The sequence below is a fragment of the Bos mutus genome, chromosome 9, assembly GCF_027580195.1.
Source record: "Bos mutus isolate GX-2022 chromosome 9, NWIPB_WYAK_1.1, whole genome shotgun sequence".
Lineage (NCBI taxonomy): Eukaryota > Metazoa > Chordata > Mammalia > Artiodactyla > Bovidae > Bos > Bos mutus.
In genome coordinates this window covers 45264981-45285728 of record NC_091625.1, presented here as the reverse complement: position 1 = coordinate 45285728, position 20748 = coordinate 45264981, and the positions used below count along the sequence as shown (strand labels likewise).

General features: G+C 37.2%; 1 protein-coding gene across 7 annotated transcripts in view; it reads right to left on the bottom strand.

The window, feature by feature from the left end:
* The window catches only part of HACE1 (HECT domain and ankyrin repeat containing E3 ubiquitin protein ligase 1), a 118515-nt gene that overhangs the window by 87973 nt on the left and 9794 nt on the right, over nucleotides 1–20748 (bottom strand). For 6 of the 7 annotated variants that reach the window (XM_070376543.1, XM_070376547.1, XM_070376544.1 and 3 more), the window contains 2 exons: nucleotides 13707–13782; nucleotides 6817–6948 (listed from right to left, as the gene is read on the bottom strand). In XM_070376543.1, the coding sequence (XP_070232644.1) occupies nucleotides 6817–6948; nucleotides 13707–13782 (208 nt within the window). The remainder of the gene's footprint in view (nucleotides 1–6816; nucleotides 6949–13706; nucleotides 13783–20748) is intronic. The other variant, XM_070376548.1, reaches the window with a different exon arrangement.

Here is a 20748-nt window from a genome sequence, read left to right as displayed (position 1 = left end):
CAGACACGATTCAGCAACTACACCTTCACAACAATATAAGTTTTTTTTACTATACTTCTAAAAATGAGATTAAAAATCAAACAACACACTGGGCCTAGCTTACTGCACAAGAGTAAATGAATTAAAGAGTTCAGGTAGTGATCCTTGTACTGTTTTTACAGATTCATATCATCAATATTAATAATGGCAATAATAGTACCAATAGTATCATTACTCTTAAGTGTCTTCCAAAGTGCTCACAACACTTTCTTTAATTATGTAATCAGTAGACAGAATATACCTTAGGAGATAGATAAGGATAGACGAAGAAAAAAGTTGCCAGACTATATAGTAAGCCAGATGAATAATCAAATTCTCAAACAATTTTCTATTTGAAATCAATATCCACAGACAATACAATAATTCTGGTATTGTATAGCTCCCCTTCATGGATCACAGCCTGTCTTGATGAAGGGGCTGGTGTAACTTAATAAAGTGAAGAACTATGCCATGCAGAGCCACCAAACAGACGGGTCATAGTGAAGAGTTCTAACAAAATGTGGTCCACTGGAGCAGGGAATGGCAAACCATTCCAGTATTCTAGCCTCAAGAACCACATGAACAGTATGAAAAGGCAAAAAGAGATGACACCAGAAGATGAGTTACCCAGGTCAAGAGGTGTCTAATATGCTACTAGGGAAAAGTACACGGCAATTACTAATAGCTCCAGAAAGAAAGAAGTAGTTGGGCCAAGGTGGAAATGATGCTCAGTTGTAGATGTGTTGACAGTGAAGTCTCATACTGTAAAGAAGACTATTGCATAGGAACACAGAATGATAGGTTTATGAATCAAGGCAGAGAGCTGACACATTGGAAAAGACCCTGATGCTGGGAAAGATTGATGGCAGAAGGAGAAGGGGACACCAGAGGACGAGATGGTTGAAGACATCACTGACTCAATGAACATCAGTTTGAGCAAACTCAGGGAGATAGTGAAGAACAGGGAAGCCTGGCATGCTGCAGTTCATGGGGTTGCAAAGAGTCAGACATGAATTAGCAACTGAATAAATTAGATGTGGTCAAGCAGGAGATGACAAGAGTGGACATCTACATCTTAGGAATCAGTGAACTAAAATGGACAGGAATGGACAAATTTAATTCAGATGACCATTATATCTACTACTGTGGGCAAGAATCCCTTAGAAGAAATGGAGCAGCCCTTATAGTCAACAAGAGAGTCCAAAATACAGTACTTGGGTGCAATCTAAAAAATGACAGAATGGTCTCCGTTCATTTCTAAGGCAAACAATTCAACATCACAGTAATTCAAGTCTATGCCTCAACCACTGATGCCAAAGAAGTTGAAATCGACTGGTTCTATTAAAATCTACAAGACCTTCTAGAACTAACACCACAAAAAGATGTGCTTTTCATCAGAGGGGATTGGAATGCAAAGGTAGGAAGTCAAGAGATACCTGGCAAGTTTAGTCTTAGAGTACAAAATGAAGCAGGGCAAATATTAAGAGAGTTTGGTCAAGAGAATACACTGGTCACAGGAACCACCCTTTTCCAACAACACAAGAGACAACTCTGTACATGGACATCACCAAATGGTCAGTATTAAAATCAGACTGACTATATTCTTTGCAGCCAAAGATGGAGAAGCTCTATAAACTCAGTAAAAACAAGATCTGGAGCTGACTGTGGCTCAGATCATCAGCTCCTTATTGCAAAATTCAGGCTTAAATTGAAGAAAGTAGGGAAAACCACTAGGCCATTCAGGTATAATCATCTCCCTTATGACTATACAGTGGAGATGACAAATAGATTCAAGGGATTACATCCGGTAGACAGAGTGCCTGAAGAACTATGGACAGAAGACTGGAACAATGTATAGGAGGCAGTAATCAAAATCATCCCAAAGAAAAAGAAATTTAAGGCAAAATGATTGTCTGAGGAGGCTTTACCAATAGCTGAGGAAAGAAGAGAAGTGAAAAGCTAGGAAGAAAGGGAAAGGTATACCAAACTGAATGCAGAGTTCCAGAGTATAGCAAGGAGAGGTAAGAAGGCCTTCTTAAATGAACAATGCTGAGAAATAGAGGAAAACAATAGAATGGATAAGACTTGAGATCTCTTCAAGAAAATTGGGGAAAGGGAACATTTCATGCAAGAATGAAGAATGGGCAGGATAAAGGACAGAAACAGTAAGGACCTAACAGAGGCAGGAGAGATGAAGAGGTGGCAAGAATACACAGAAGAACCGTACAAAAAAGGTCTTAATGATCTGGGTAACCACAATGCTGTGGTCACTCATCTAGAGGCAGACATCCTGGAGTGTAAAGACAAGTGGGCCTTAGGAAGCATTATTATAAACAAAGCTAGTGGAGGTGATGGAATTCTAGATAAGCTATTTCAAATCCTAAAAGATGATGCTGTTAAAGTGCTGTACTCAGTGTGTCAGCAAATTTGGAAAACTCAGCAGTGGTCACAGGACTGGAAAATGTCAGTTTTCATTGCAATGCCAAAGAATGTTCAAACTACTGTACAATTGCATTTGTTTCACATGCTAGTAAGGTAATGTTCAAAATCTTTCAAGCTAGGCTTCAGCAGTATATGAACTGAGAACTTCCAGATGTACAGGCTGGATTTAGAAAAGGTAGAGGAACCAGAGATCAAATTGCCAACATCTGTTGGATCACAGAGAAAGCAAGGTAATTCCAGAAAAACATCTATTTCTGCTTCATTGACTACGCTAAAGCCTTTGACATTGTGGATCACACTGTGGAAAATTCTTAAAAAGATGGGACTATCAAACCACCCTACCTGTCTCCTGAGAAACCTGTATGCGGGTAAAGAAGCAACAGAACCAGACATGGAACAACAGACTGGTTCAAAATTGAGAAAGGCGTAAGACAAGGCTGTATACTATCACCTTGCTTATTTAACATCTATGCAGAGTACATCATTAGATATGTTGAGCTGAATGAATCACAGGCTGGAATCAAGATTGCAGGGAAAAATATGAACAATCTCAGATATGCAGATGATACCATTCTAATGGCAGAAAGTAAAGAGGAACTAAAGAGCTTTTTGATGAGGGTGAAAGAGGAGAGCAAAAAAGCTGGCTTAAACTCAACATTCAGAAAACTAAGATCATGGCATCTGGTCCCATCACTTCATGGCAAACAGAAGGGGGAAAAGTGGAAGCAATGATAGATTTTCTTTTCTTGGGCTCCAAAATCACTGCAGATGTTGACTGCAGCCATGAAATTAAGACACTTGCTCCCTGGAAGAAAAACCATGACAAACCTAGACAGCATATTAAAAAGCAGAGATGTCACTTTGACAACAAAGGTCCATATAGTCAAAGCTATGGTTTTTCCAGTGGTCATGTATGGATGTGAGAGCTGGACCATAAAGAAGGCTGAGTGCCCAAGACTTGATGCTTTTGAATTGCAGTGCTGGAGAATATTGAGAGTCCCTTGGAATGCAAGGAGATGAAATCAGTCAGTCCTAAAGGAAATCAATCCCGAACATTCACTGGAAGGATTGATGCTGGAGCTGATATTCCAATACTTTGATCACCTGATGAGAAAAGCCAACTCATTGGAAAAGATCCTGATGCTGGGTAAGACTGAAGGCAAAAGGAAAAGAGGGTAGCAGAGGATGAGATGGTTAGATGGCATCACTGATTCAATGGACATGAATTTGAGCAAACTCCAGGAGATAGTGAAGAACTGGGAAGCCTGGCACAGTCCAGGGGGTCGCAAGAGTCAGAACTGAAGTAGTTTAAAATCATAATGCTATTGTCACAAGGACAAAAATGATCATACTGTAGTCTTCAACTGACCAAACCACTTCCTTCCAGCAAGAGGATGAAAACATCCTTATCTTGATTTACCTCTAACAAAACACATGTATCTATATGAAATCATGTCAAAAATTACTTGATTTCTTAATTATGACAAAATCAATCTTTCTTCCAAATCTTTTATCTGTAAAAAAAGTAATGTAAATCTACAATTTATGTGTCATCAAAGCAAGAATAAAGTATTCAATTATAAATTCTACAAAGCTTTAGAGCTCTTAGCCAGTTCAAAATCTTTTCATGCATTCTTGAGATTTTCCCTAAAATGAGATTAAAAGGTAAATTTCAGAGCATTTCTTTATCATATCATCCTCTTTAATTTGAAAAGAGCTGATATGCTTTTAAAAATATTTTTAATGGAGCTTCTTTCCCTCTCTAAAGTTTTACATTTTATTCTATAAAATGTGTGTACATACTCAGTCCTGTCCGACTCTTTGCGACTCATGCACTGCAGTCCACCAGGCTCCTCTGTCCATGGAATTTTCCAGGCAGGAATACTGGAGTGGGTTGCCATTTGCTACTCCAGGGGATCTTACAAACCCAGGGATCCAACCCACATCTCCTGTGTCTCCTGCACTGGCAGGTGCATTCTCTACCACTGAGCCTCCTGGGAAGCCCCATAAAATATATAATCAATATATAGTATTGATTCTAAACTTAAAAATAGAATCTTAAAACCTATGTGGACTGGTATATGTCTACATGGACATAAGTTTTGAAGACCTTTTAATGAGTTTACGCAAAAGTTAACTACTTGGAGACAACACAAAGGCCATTTTCATTTGCTGATACCTGACAAAGCATTTTAGACTTTGTTCAACTTATGGAAAGATATACAGTTAAAAGCAAAATCAATAATCCCTACACCCTGTAGTAACTTACATCTCAGAGCCCTTAAATCAAATTCAACTTAAGATAAAAGAATAAGCTCATCCACTAAGATTTGAACAGGTCCCAGAAATACATTATGACAATTAACGTAACTATCAACACAGATTTTTAGAGGTGGAATGCCGTCTGGAGGCTAGGAAATGGACTAATTTTTCAAGATTCCTTCTTGCCCTAATCGAAGGACTAAAAATATATACAATGAATTGGAAAATAGTGCTAAGCATTACCTTTGTGTATGATCCTCACAGGTAACTATAATGGACCAAATATAAAGGAACCTTACTCACTAATACAATCAACCACAAGTCAACGTGGCTTTTTACACTCGTCCTCCTGTACTATATCTGTAAAATCTCACCCTGTGAAACCCATCACCACCATGAAGTCAGGCCACCTATAAATCTGAAAATACAGTTCTTCAAAGGCCATCTGACTATGAGCAATTCTCTCTTACTTCACCACACCTGCTTTAGGTTGTAAACCATATGGAGTGTATTATACTAACTACTCTTCAATAACTTCAGTAGGCAATTCTAAATTTTCAATGCACCCTGTAATGCACATGTTTTGAACCAAGGTTTTCTGAGTAATTTTTGCTTCTTCACTGGCTCAAGGCACCTAAAATTAGCTTTTGTAGATAATTCCTAATCTGAATTTAGTTTTTTACTACACAAATTACTGGGCAACAGATACAGTTTGCAATCTTAGTAAATGATATGCCACTCATTTGTTTCAGCAGAGTGTTTAATATTAAAGCAGGTGCTTTTCTGTTGAGTAAGAGCTACCAGCAGGACTCTAACAGGCAACGGTTGCTTACTGGGGTCTGTCAAGATTAGAAGATTTTAGATGATTTTTCCCCCACCCAGAATACTTCTTAAATTTAGTAATACTGACTTGCAGAAAGTAAAAAGTAATGAAAAGGAATAATCCTAAAAACACTGAATTAGTTTTCAGATGATAAAAGACAAAAGAATAATAATGAACACTGGTGTTCAGAAGAAATGCCAGGAAAGAAAAAAATATTCATATATCTCTTTTATCCAACTCTTATTAAACATATGACAATGTAAACTTTGAGCTCACTACCTTAAAGAAGTGTAATATTTTGTGAATTGAGGTCATACATAAAGCATCTAAGTATGTAGGAGCCAACAGCCTGAACCCAGGTTAAGAAAAAAGTGTTTGCAAAGACAGAAGTCCAGATTCCACTAAGAATTTTCCCAACAAAAACATTAGACTCAGAATGTGTACAAAATAATAAACATAAACTTTTTATCTTTGTAGATGCGGCAGTGTTTTTTTGTTTTCAGTTGGTTTTTCATTTTAGTTAGCAAATAAATAATATTCTATTATCCATAATGTTAAATGTGGGAAAAAACTGAAAGTAACCAGGATATGAAATTATAAAAGGCAGAAAGTCAATCTAAAATCTTAAGCCAACAATCTTTAAATAAGGTAGCAGTCTCCTAATGAGAAGGAAAACTATTAGCAATTTTAAAAGCCAATGTTTATACATAGGGATAACAGTAAAGTACTGCCGTAAAACAAATGCATGATTTTAGAAATCAAAAGTAAGAAAGAAAACAGCTGTGATTCTAGTACTTATATATAGTACTTATATGCCACGGGAGTAGAAAAATATGATAACCCAAGTTGAACTATTTAAGCAAAGTTGGAGTTTACTCTCTTCATGGTCTAATTCCAAAACTTGAGGCTTAATGGTAAAAATATGAAAATGGTAAAAAAAATAAAATAAAATAGTTGTTTGATAAAACTGACAATAGAATAAACATTATAAACAAATTATTTGTTAATATTTAAAATTTAAAACATATAGCTAATAAATTTATGAATCAAAAATAAAATTGAAATCCAAATTACATTAAACATATTTAAAAGCACTATTTGCTGTTCCTTTTATCCACATAGAATATACTAATTAGAAGTGCACATGATGCAGAAAATGTTTTCAGATTTTGCTTTATGTTTCCAATTATGCACAGTGAAAAGTTTTTCATCGATTCAAAGTTTACAAAAAAAAAACACATGCAACTTAAAGTCCTTGAGGCTTAATTTACCGTCTTGTGACCATTCTGGCAGGCCACATGCAGCGCTGTCTGCCCCATCGCATCCTCAACATCGACATCACTGACGTGTTGTACAAGGTCATGGAGTAGTTCTGTCCGCCCATTCACAGCCAGCCAGTGTATCTGTACAGCCATTTAGTTACTTAACATTTATGCAGGAGTATTTCATATAAAAACAGCAAATAAATAATGCAATTATTTCTCAACTGTGAGCACTACATGCATACCAAAGATTAAAATTAAAATTTAAGCCAATATAATTTTTTCCTATATTTTAAATGGGGGAAAATATGTATCAGGGAAATCAGGGAAAATATGAAGTACACAGTCATGTACTTCAAAATCAAGTTTTGCAATGTTCAAAGTAATTAAAAATCCTAAACTGAGGATCACTAATACTCTGCTTCTTAGATGACCATGGACTGTAGGTATAGCTTATCTCTAGAGAAGAGGTACTGAACATTTTCCCTTCCCCAGAAACAAACATAAGATAAAAAATAATCAACACAGTAGGGGTCATATTCTTTATTTCCTATATTTTACATGTAATGCATAAAACATACATAAATAACACACATGGGGAGGATAAAAAATATAAAACGTCTAGAAGTCTACAACTCAAAGATAATGCTGTAACTTTGGTCTATGCTGTCCATGCATTTTTCATTGGCCTTTTTTCCATTAAAAAAAATATATCATGTAACTTGTTTTAAAATGGTAGCTTTGAACCCAAGAACCAGCTCCTACTTCTTCCCAAACCACTGAAATGACAATAAAGGGTACTTTTTCTTAAACAACAGATCTATTAAGATAATGGAGGAGGAAATGGCAACCCACTCCAGTATTCTGGCTGGGAAAATCCCTTGGACAGAGCAGCCTCCCAGACAACAGTCCAAAGGGTTGCAAAGATTTGGACACTACTGAGCAACTGAATATGCACATTAAGATAAAGAACAGGAGAGAATACAATAGCAACCCATTTTGGAAGCTTTTGTCTATTTTGTCAGAACAGAAAGATGACCCCTAAGCCAGTAAAGGAAAATTGAGATCACAGAACTCCCCAAAAGCTCAAGAACAGGTAGTAAGCACCCTACAGTGTCTCTTGGTTACATATAACTTTTTTTTTTAAAGGCTTAAAATGTATTTTAATAAGTTCATGTTGCATTATTCATTTCTCAGAAAAACTTCAAAGGTATTAGGGACAAATCAAACATGGTACACCAATAAAAAATGCACAGCATAACTACCTAAGATAGGCAAAGCTAAGAGCTACCGTCTGACACTCAGCATACAGCAACCCTGTTCTCAAGATTGTACTAGGCCTATCAAGAAAGCTGTGAATGGCAACATCACAGACACAAAAGGGCCATTTCTGGGTTGTCCTTACCCAAGAAAAAGATGGAGGCAAGTTTTTTAAAAGTTTTTTAAAAACACAAGATTTTTTAAAGATACACTAAATGAAAATCTCTAAGAGAAAATGTCTTCCTTGGGACATGAAAGGGTAATATATGGGACATAACAGAACCGTATGTATGTTGTCTGTGACCTCTGTGGACATGTGCCTGAATTCCCACCTGGGAGTGATTGGAACAGTGGGGCCAAGGTCATTGGGGGATGTTTGGTTTTTGTGGTATATGTGGCAGGATCTCTGGGGTGAGACAGTGCACTAAGTCGTGTCCAACTCTTGCGACCCCATGGACTGTAGCCTGCCAGGCTCCTCTGTCTATGGGATTCTCCAGGCAAGAATACTGGAGTGGGTTGCCATTTCCTTCTCCACATATAACTTTTATATGAACTAAGAAACCAAAAGATCTGTGTGACTCGCTTTACTTCAGTATTCATTTTATTAACATGGTCAGAAACAGAACCTGCAGTATCTCCGAGGTATGTATATAAATAAAAACCCAAAACAAGAGAAAGGCAAAGGCATCTCCAGGATGATGGTGAAGAGATATTCCAAATAACATTGTACAGCAAGCCAAGAAATCAATCAGCAGTCTCCGTAACAGACTCCCTCAAAACTATTCAAGATGAAAGGTAGTGAACATATGTTATGAGGATATTTACAAAGTTCAGGAAACTCTAGCAAAGAATTGACAATACACATTTAGAAAACAAAATTCTGAGCTGCAATGAAGAGAGAAACAGAAAAGACACATGGATTGAAAAGGAAAAGCTATAATTATCTTAATTTGCAGATGACATGATTATCTATGTGGAAAATCCTAAGGAGTCTACCAGAAACTCCTGAATTAATCAAGTGAGTTCAGCAAGGTCACAAGATATGTGATCAACTCATAAAAAGCAATTGTATCTCTATGTACTAGCAATGAACATGCAGAAATCAAAATTAAAAATAATGTTACTTACAATTGCTACAAAGAAAATAAAATAGCTATACACTTAAACCTTGCACAAGATCTGTATGCTGAGCAACATAAAATTCTAATGAAAGAAATCAAAGACTTAAATAAATGGAAAGACATACTGTGTTTACAGATTGGAAGACTCAACATAGTAAAGATATCAATTCTCCCCAAATTGATCTATAGGCTTAATGCAATTCCAATTAAAATAATCTCAGCAGGGTTTTTCATCATAGACAAGTTTATTCTAAAATTTATATGGATGCGTGAAAGAACCAAAGTAGCTAACACAATCTTGACAAAAATGAAGTGGGAGGAATTACTCTACCTGCTATTAAGGCTTACTATATAGCTAGAGTAATCAAGACAGTGTGATAATGGCAAATGCATACAGACAGTGGAACAGAACTGAGGACCCCAAAATAACCCCATACAGGTATGCCTAAAACATTTTTGAGAGAGATACAAAGCTAATTTCACACAGGAAGTATACAGTCTTTACAACAAATAGTGCGAGAGTAACTGGAATCCATAGGTAAAAAAATGAGCCTTGACTTAAGCATCACAGACAAATATTAGCTCAAAACAGATCATAGGCTTAGATATAAAATGTAAAATTAAAGAACTTTTTGAAAAAGGTAAGAGAAAATCTTCAGGCTCCACGGCAAGGTAAAGAGTTCCTAAACTAGATACCAAAAACACAGTCCATAAATGCAAAAACTGATATACTAAACTTCATCAAAATTTAAAACTTTCACACTACAAAAGACCCAGTTTAGAATTTTAAAAGGCAAAGTAAAGATGAGGAGAAAATATTTGCAAGTCACATACCTGACAAAGGTTTGGTATTTCCAAAATACAAAGAATTCTAACAACTCAATTAAAAAAAAAAAAAACAGAAAATGGGCAAATGACTTGAACTCATTTCACAAAATAGGATATATAGATGGCAAATAAAACACACAAAAAGCTGTTCAACATTGGCAATTAGGTAAATGCAAATTAAAACCACAATGAGATATCACTACATACATACCTAACAAGATGACTAAAATAAAATACAGTTACAACACCAAATGCTGGCGAGAATGACAGAAAACTAGATCATTCGTATGTTGCAGGTGGGAGTATAAAAAGATACAGTGAGCCTGGAAAAGCTTTCCAGTGCACTTTAAAACTAAACATGAAACTACCATACAACCTAGCAACTGTATTCCTGGGCATTATATTCCCTAAAACATGAAACCTTTATGTTCACACAAAAACCTGTACACTATGTTCATGGCAGTTTTATTCACAATAGGCCCAAACGGGAAACAACCCAGATGTCTTTCAACAGGTGAATGGTTAAACAATCAGTGGTACATCTACACCAAGAAATACTTGTCAGCAATGTAGAGGAATGAATCATTAATACACACAACCAAGATCCATCCCCATGGAATATGATCAGCACACAAAAGCCCATTCCTAGTATGATTCCATTTATATTATACTCTTGAAATGACAAAATTTTAGAAATGAAGAACAGATTACTGATTGCCAGGGTTAGGCATGGGATGAAGGAAAGGAAAGGTGTGATTATAAAAGAAAATAAAAAACATCTTTTTGGAGTTGGAAATACTAATATTGACTGCGGTAGTGGACACATAGACCTATAAAGGTAGTAAATCTGTCTAAAACTTAACATACATAAACAGGTAAAAGTGGATAGAAGTTAAACTGGAGAAATCTGAATAACATAAACTATATCATTGTCAATATTCTGGTCATAACATTATACTATGGTTTTATAAAATGCTACCATTGAGGAAAACTGTGCAAAATATACAGAGGATTTCTTTGTTATTATTTCTTACAACTGCATATGAATCTACAAGTATCTCATTTTTGACAATACAATTATTAATCACATGAAAAACAAAATGCTGTGAGAGAAAGAAAAGCAACTATAGGGACTTCCCTGGCAGTCCAATGGTTAAGACTCTGCACTCCAAGGGCAGGGGACATGGGTATGATGCCTGGTCATAGGACTAAGAACCCACATGCCACAAAACACAGCATTCTCCCCACCCCCAAAAAGCAACTGTAGTACATTTTTTGGCCTAACTATGAACAGTTTTTATTTAGCCAAAAAATTAAAACAGTGAAAAATGACCTAACAAAAATTACAATTCTACTGGATGGGTGTGAGGGAAATGTGCTTGTACATGATGGGATAAGAGGAGGTGAGGCTAAAAAAGAAACACTTAACTTTATATTCCAGCAAGTCAATAGGTGATGCCTAAAACTGAAAAGTCAAAAAGCAGTATACTAGCCTGTTATTTAGAATTAGGGAAACAAAATTTTTAAATCTATTAAAATAATTGAGAAAAGTTGACTGTGGAGTGAGAAATTTGGAAGCTGAGGAGGAAGGTCAAAAGAATGTTACTGAAGACCTAGATGTGAAACCAGACACTATAAAACTCCTAGAGGAAAACAAAGGCAGAACACTCTCTGACATAAATCACAGCAACATCTTTTTGATCTACCTCCCAGAATAATGGAAATAAAAAATAAATAAACGGTGCCTACTTAAACTCAAAAGCTTTTGCACAGCAAAGGAAACAAAAAATACAAATGAAAAGACAGCCAACAAATTGGGAGAAAATATTTGCAAATATTTGTGACTGATAAGAGATTAGTCTCCAAAATTTACAAACAGCTTATGACATTTAACAGCAGCAAAACAACCCACTCAAAAAATACACAGAAGACCTAAATAGACATTTCTCAAACAAAGACATACAGATGGCCAATAATCACATGAAAAGATGTTCAACACCGCTAATTATTAGAGAATTGCAAATCAAAACTACCAATAAATGCTGGAGAGGGTATGGAGAGAAAGGAACCCACCTACACTGTTAGCAGGAATATAAATTGGTACAGCCACTATGGAGAAGAGTATGGAGGTTCCTTTAAAAACTAAAAATAGAGCTACCATATGACCCTGCAATCCCACTCCTGGGCATATATCCAGAGAAAAGCATGATCTGAAAGGATACATGCATCCCAATGTTCACTGCAGCACTGTTTACAACAGCTAAGAGAGGAAGCAACCTAAATGTCCACTGACAGAGGAATGGATAAAGAAGATGTGGTAAATATATACAATGGAATATTACTCAGCCATTAAAATGAATGAAATAATGCCACTTATAGCAACATGGATGGGCCTAGAGACTGTCATACTGAGTGAAGTAAGTCAGATAAAGAAATGTCATATGACATCCCTTATATATGAAACTTAAGAAAGAAATGATACAAATGAACTTATTTACAAAACAGAAAGACACTCAGACTTATAAAATGAACTTATGGTTGCCAGGGGAAGGGACACTTAGGGAGTTTGAGATGGTCATATATACATGCTATATTTAAAATGGATAACCAACAAGGGCTTACCATATAGCACTTGCAACTCTGCTCAATGTTATGTGGCAGCATGAGTGGGAGGGAGGTTTAGGGAAGAAAGGGTGCATGTATATATATAGCTGAGTCCCTCTGCTGTTCACCTGAAACTATCACAGCTTTGTTAACCATCTGTGTGTGTATGTATGCTCAGTTGCTCAGTCACGTTCAACTTTTTGCAGCCCCATGGACTGTAGTCTACCAGGCTCCTCTGTCCATAGAATCTTTCAGGCATACTGGAGTGGGTTACCATTTCCTACTCTAGGGGAGCTTCCTGACCCAGGGACTAAACCCGCATCTTTTCCATCACTTGCACTGGCAGGTGGATTCTTTACCACTGTGCCACCTGGAAAGCCCTGTTAATTGGCTACACCCCAATATAAAATAAAAAGTTTAAAAGAAAAAAAAAAAGAGAATTTTTTTTTTTTTCAGGCTAAGAGTGTCATAAATTAGATGTATATTTATTTGACATAAAATGCCATACAATTCACAGCCTTACAATTCATCTATTTAAAGCATACAGCTTACTGGGTTTTCGTACATTGAGAGTTGTGCAATCATCACTACAGTCAATTTTAGAACATTTTCATTTCCCCCAAAGAAGCCCTGTACCCATTAGCACTCCCATTTCCTGAGATGGATACAGAAGATACATGTCTCACTCTGACTCTGCCACCTGCATGAAGAAACTCATCCACTGCCTTCAGTTTTTCTTACTGATATTCTTCTGCTTTTTTCTCATAGGACTCTTAGAGGCAATGAATTCTGACAGTAGTTGGGAGACAGTATAGGCAACATAACAAAACAAACATCACATCATTTTTATTGCCTCACTTTTATAATTCTGCTGAGTTCAGAACAAATCAAGTCTAAATATTTCACCCTTAACATCAATATGTATAAATTAGCTGAGAAGTGTACCTGAAATCATTCTGTATCTTCTCAATTACTACAAAGAAATAACTGCAGAAATATTTGTACTACACTTTGCATTACTATTACTTTTGATATTATTTTCTAAAAGTATTTCTAAAATCTCAGACAAAAACTCTTAGCACTTACTGCAGTAAGACCTTCATTATTACAAATGTTGACATCAGCACTGTATTCTAATAATTTACTCATGCATTTCTTTTGCCTGAAAAGAAAAAGAGACAGTAAAGACAACTGTTACTAGAAAAATAAACAAATGAAAATTATTTTACTGAAATATTAACTACACTCAATATTAACCGATAGCAAATAACCTGTATCTGCAATATTTAAATAAATACTTCAATAAATAAATGTAGCATATGAAACAAAATTGTTTCTATGACTCAAAGATAATAGGATTTTAAAAAGGCACAATGAGGTTTTAATGCCATTGGGACAAATTCATCACTGAAAATGCTATGAAATTTCTAGTGTTGACAGAATATTTGAAATAGTAATCTCCATTAAAAATGTAAGACATTCATAAGTTTAATGGAAGGGGAATGGATAGAGTAAAATGACGTCTCAATGAATGCTGTATCCTATATTCTTGATTGTATAGTATTTAAAATACTAAGATGAGTTGTAAAAAATAAATTAATAAAATGGCCATCTATTCATACCCTTACCCACTTAATTTTTTTTCAGCTTTTTTACTGTAGTAAAATACACATAACATAAATTTATCATCTTAACTGTTTTTAAGTGTACAGTGCAGTAATCTTAGGGTTCCCTGGTGGCTCAGACAGTAAAGAATCTGCCTGCAATGCAGGAGGCCTGGGTTCAATCCCTGGGTCAGGAAGATCCCCTGGAGAAAGGAATGACTACCCACTCCAGTATTCTTGCCTGGAGAATTCCATGAACAGAGAAGCCTGGCAGGCTACAGTCCATGGGGTCGCAAAGAGTCAGATACAACTGAGCGACTAACATTTGATCACTTGACCAGCAATATTAAGTATATTCATATTGTTGTGCAACCACCATCACCATCCATCTCAAGAACACTTTTCAGCTTTCTGAAACTCTGCATCCATTAAACAGAACTCCCCATTCCCTCTCCTGCTAGTCCCTGGCCAACCACTATTCTACATTTTATCTCTAAGATTTGCCCTTATCTAAATCAATAACCTCAGATATGCAGATGACACCACCCTTATGGCAGAAAGTGAAGAGGAACTAAAAAGCCTCTTGATGAAAGTGAAAGTGAAGAGTGAAAAAGTTGGCTTAAAGCTCAACATTCAGAAAACTAAGATCATGGCATCTGGTCCCATCACTTCATGGGAAATAGATGGGGAAACAGTGGAAACAGTGTCAGACTTTACTTTTTGGGCTCCAAAATCACTGCAGGTGGTGACTGCAGCCATGAAATTAAAAGACGCTTACTCCTTGGACGGAAAGTTATGACCAACCTAGATCAGATCAGATCAAATCAGTCGCTCAGTCGTGTCCGACTCTTTGTGACCCCATGAATCGCAGCACGCCAGGCCTCCCTGTCCATCGCAAACTCCCGGAGTTCACTCAGACTGACGTCCATCGAGACAGTGATGCCATCCAGCCTTCTCATCCTCTGTCGTCCCCTTCTCCTCCTGCCCCTAATCCCTCCCAGCATCACAGTCTTTTCCAATGAGTCAACTCTTACATGAGGTGGCCAAAGAACTGGAGTTTCAGCTTTAGCATCATTCCTTCCAAAGAAATCCCAGGGCTGATCTTCAGAATGGACTGGTTGGATCTCCTTGCAGTCCAAGGGACTCTCGAGAGTCTTCTCCAACACCACAGTTCAAAAGCATCAATTCTTTGGCGCTCAGCCTTCTTCACAGTCCAACCTAGATAGCATATTCAAAAGCAGAGACATTACTTTGCCAACAAAGGTCCATCTTGTCAAGGCTATCGTTTTTCCTGTGGTCATGTATGGATGTGAGAGTTGGACTGTGAAGGAGGCTGAGTGCCGAAGAATTGATGCTTTTGAACTGTGGTGTTGGAGAAGACTCTTGAGAGTCCCTTGGACTGGAAGGAGATCGAACCAGTCCATTCTGAAGGAGATCAGCCCTGGGATTTCTTTGGAAGGAATGATGCTAAACCTGAAACTCCAGTTCTTTGGCCACCTCATGCGAAGAGTTGACTCATTGGAAAAGACTCTGATGCTGGGAGGGATTGGGGGCAGGAGGAGAAGGGGACGACAGAGGATGAAATGGCTGGATGCCATCACTGTCTCGATGGACGTTGAGTCTGAGTGAACTCCGGGAGTTTGCGATGGACAGGGAGGCCTGGCATGCTGCAATTCATGGGGTCGCAAAGAGTCAGACACAACTGAGTGACTGAACTGAACTGAACTGAAATGTCTCACAGAAGTAGAATCATACAGTTTGTCTTTTTGTGACTGGCTTATTTCACTTAGTATAATCTCCTCAAGGCTCATCCATGTTGCAGCATACAACATGGATACAGAATTTCCTACCTTTTAAGGGGCTTCCCAGGTGGTGCTAGCAATAAAGAACCTGCCTGCCAATGCAGGAGACGTAAGAAACGCGGGTTCAATCCTTGGGTTGGGAAGATCCCCTGGAGAAGGGCATGGCAACCCACTCCAGTATTCTTGCCTGGAGAATCTGATGGATAGAGGGGCCTGGTAGGCTACAATCCACAGGGTCGCTCAGAGTTGAACTCAGCTGAAGCAATTTAGCACTCACATAGGCTGAATAATATTCCACTGTATGTATATACCACATTTAGTTTATCCATTCATGTGCAAATGGATGCTTAGATTCCTTTATTTTAGCTATTGTGAATAATACTGCTATGAATTCAAGTATACAAATATTTCTGCAAGACTCTGCATGAAATTGTGGGGGGTATATACCCAGAAGTGGAACTGCTGGATCATAGTATAATTCTATTTTTATTTTTGAGGAAGCAAAGAACTAGTTTCCAGAGCATCTGTACCATTTCCCTTTCCCACCAACAGAGCACAAGGGGTCCAATTTCTCCACACCCTCATCAACACCTGTCATGTTTTTTTTGATAGCCATACTAATGAATCTTAGTTGGTATCTCATGGTAGTTTTAACTGGCATTTCCCTGATTAGGGATATTAAGCATCTTTTCTTGATCTGGACATCTGTATATCTTACTTGGAGACATATCTACAAAAGCATGTTGCTGCCTTTTGAACTGCCTACCCATGTCATTTTGCTCACAATGCTTGCTCCTAGCCTGATCCATTCTTCCTCACTCTTCAGTGTTTATCTCAATTTCTCCTTCATTAATAATTAAATGAAAACTCATGCTTTGGAAACAAAGTGATAACACACCTATATGTATACACACATATGTATATGTGTGTGTGTGTATATATAAAATATACAATTCATGTATATGCTTAACTATGCTCAGTAATGAATTAAGAAAATATGATTTAATCTGTGGCAAGAAAAAGTTTATGATCTAGTTAAGTAAATGATTATATACATACATTAAAAAATATAAAATGGGGTATACATAATAGCATATTATGTATAATGTTATATAACATAGTACATATCGTATTAATGTGAATACTGAGATATTGCGATTTACAGTAAGAAAGTATAGTTATATATTTGGTCTTAATCCACACTTCTTGGCTCACAGTTCTAAACCCTAAACAATTAAAAGCAATGGGCCTCTTTTCCTAAAAAGAGGTGAAGGTGACTTTTGGGTGCCACCCAACTGTGGGGGCTAGTTGCCAGGAGAATCAACCACATATTAGAGGGCACTTTCAGTCCCACTCCTATTTCCAGGGAGGGGATAGCAACCAGAGGTTGAATCAGCTGCTAATAGCCAATGATTTAAGTCAATAATGACTATGTAATGATGTCTGCTGCTGCTGTTGCTAAGTTGCTTCAGTTGTGTCCGACTCTGTGCGACCCCACAGACGGCAGCCCACAGGCTCCCCATCCCTGGGATTCTCCAGGCAAGAACACTGGAGTGGGTTGCCATTTCCTTCTCCAATGCATGAAAGTGAAAAGTGAAAGTGAAGTCGCTCAGTCGTGTCCGACTCTTAGCGACCCCATGGACTGCAGCCCACCCCAGGCTCCTCCGTCCATGGGATTCTCCAGGCAAGAGTACTGGAGTGGGGTGCCATTGCCTTCTCCGGCAATGATGTCTACATAGACCCAAAAGGACAATTTTTTGTCTCTTTCAGGAAGAGCTTCCATGGAGGGGAACCAAAATGCTTCTACCTGCGACCATGCCCAAATCTCTTTGTTCAGGACCTCACCCAGTGTATCTATCTCTTCGTTTGATTACTGACTCATATCCTTTAATACTCTCTTATAAAAAAAAAAAAACATGGTACTCTAGTGAGTAAACAAACACATTTTCCTGAGTTCAGTGAGCCCTTCTAGCAAATTAATCAAGCCCAAGAAAGGGATCACGGCAACTGATTTCTAGCCAGTTGGTCAAAAGTACTAGTTACAACCGGGACTCTTGACAGGAATACTGAGTTGGAAGGGGATGGCAGAACCTCCAATCTGTAGCCAGTCAGTCAGAAAACTACTTGAAACTGACCTGGCAATTGGCATCTGAAGTGAAGGGTGGTCTACAGGACTGAGCCCTTGACCAACAGAATCTGCTTCTACCTGAAGGTACATCATAGTGTCAGAATTGATCTGACTTTTAGGAAACTGCTGTCATTTGAGACTTGCTTATTGGTTTGATGAAGCCTACAACTGCCCCGCCAACATACACACACACATACACACACTGGAATTGGGTCCAGGAACCCTTTGCAAATAAGCTATACATATATAATATATGGTATACAGAGAATATACATAATACATGTAATATAATAACTATTTACTCTGATAATAAATTTCTTCATAGCCTATCACATTTCTTTAATCAACTCAGTACTAAGCATAGCTAACTAATTACTAATTATTCAATCTAATAATAGCTATCGGTTCAGTCACTCAGTCGTGTCCGATCTGTAACCCCATGGATTGCAGCACACCAGGCTTCCCTGTCCATCACCAACTCCTGGAGCTTGATCAAACTCATGTCCATCGAGCCAGAGATGTCATTCAACCATCTCATCCTCTGTATATATAATAGTTATAATTGTTATTAACTGAATAAACCTTTTAAAAGAAAACAAATTACTTTTCTTGCTATGACTCTTTCTTTCTAAAATGAAGTTAAATTCAACTAAAATCAGCATTTTAATCAAAGAAATGGAAGAAAATAAAGCTCTGAGTAAACTTAAAAGTTCAAACATTTACAAAGTTTCTTCATCGAATACAGTTATGAAAACCTTAGGAAATAAATCTTTATTACTGTGAGGAAACTACAAAATCCCATTAAAATTAATATTACATTGTTTAAATTATGCCTCTGTGTGTGTGTGATGGCACCCATAATGTGGGACTTCTAAAATCTATTCAGAAGCCTGATGTGGACCATTGGCCTATTGTCAAAATAAACACTTAGGCAGGACTGTGCCAGGGAAAGGGTTCCAAAGAAGTGTTTAGGGCAGAGGTTTGTTGAAGAGAAGCCACAAAACATAATGCTCCCCCTCCCAAAAATGAACTGCAAAAGGTACAGGGCACTATAAGAGAAATATATCCTTTTCTTACTTAACAATCATCACTGCTATTTTCCATAACCTTGAGTAAATCAAAAAGACCCATTAAGTGTTCACCTCTTTTGCTTAGAATGGAGCTAAAATATTAACTAATACATGAGCTCCACCCTTTATGAGCTCACAATCTAGCTCAAAAAAAATAGTGAAAAAATGTTTCAAATCTGACCAATATGCAACCTAAAGATAACACAATAATTTTTAAGTCTTCTCTTTTAAAATTCTCATATAATCATGAGCAATGCTGGATCTTTTGTACAGGAAGCAACAACTTTCCTGGCTGGATACTGCAACAATTATAAGTTTATGGTAACCCAAAGGACAGAGGGACCAGTCATCCAAGTGCTCTGAGGCAACCTAAGAGGTCTTCCACTAGAAAGGAAGGCAATTTAGTACTAACGTACACAGCACTGATGGCTGAAGATAAAAACTCTAAAGCTGGCCAAGAGAAATAGTCTACCTTTCTGACAATAACAGATGAGGGAACAAAACAAAAAAATCCCACAAATCAGATGGACCAGCCAAAGGGGCAGAATTCACCTATGACTGCTGCTTCAGTCTAGACAAATTTGTAGAGAATCACACCAAAAAACATTTTCTGAAACCATCAAAAGCTACAGGAACAAGTAGCTTTAAGCTGAACAAGCTGTCCCTAAGCTGTATAAGGCACCCATTTAGTAAATAAAAAACAAAATAGTTATGTACTGAATATCAAAATAATCTTTATAGGAATGAAATGCATCCAAGTTAGATGCTATGTAAGGGTTCTGGACTCTTCTTATTCCTTTTCTCTTGACTGATTTGCCATATGAATTATGAAATAATATGTCATATGTTTTCATCTTTAAAATGTAATGGTCTCCAAATTGAATGTCTTACCAAAAAAAAAAAAAAAGATAAGTATTTGAGGTGATGGATGAGAGAAATCCCTTCACAATGTATAGATAAAATCATGATGTACAGTATAACTATATTTATAATTTTACTTGCCAATATACTTCAACAAAGCCTGGGGGAGTGGGGGAAGCAATGGTCTCCTAAATGACAAAGTCCCCTACTACAGCAGGAGTAGGCGTTTTATCCCTGCTGTGCACCAACCTGTCCTTCCATTTACAGTTGTTGAGACAATTTTTTATATGTAACTTCTAAAAAGAGCTTTGTCACTAACCTACCAATACATGGGATAATGGATCTAAACCTGACAGGGTAAAAGACTATGCCTCTCCCATGTCCAACCTAGATATCACTATCATTCTTATTTTACTGGTTCTACTTTAACCCTTATCTGAAAAAATTTGGTCTCACATTGATGAAGTTGACAATTTTAGCCCCATATCTATCTCACTTAGGCAGCCACCTTAACTATGCAGAATTTCAGTTCAAAACAGGCAACAAAAATACTTTCCAGAGTAATCAAAAGAATAAACACATAGAAATATTTTTCAAAGAGAAGTTTTCTTAAAGTTCCTCAAGCCCTGAATCAAAAACTACTTATTTTAATTATAAACATAA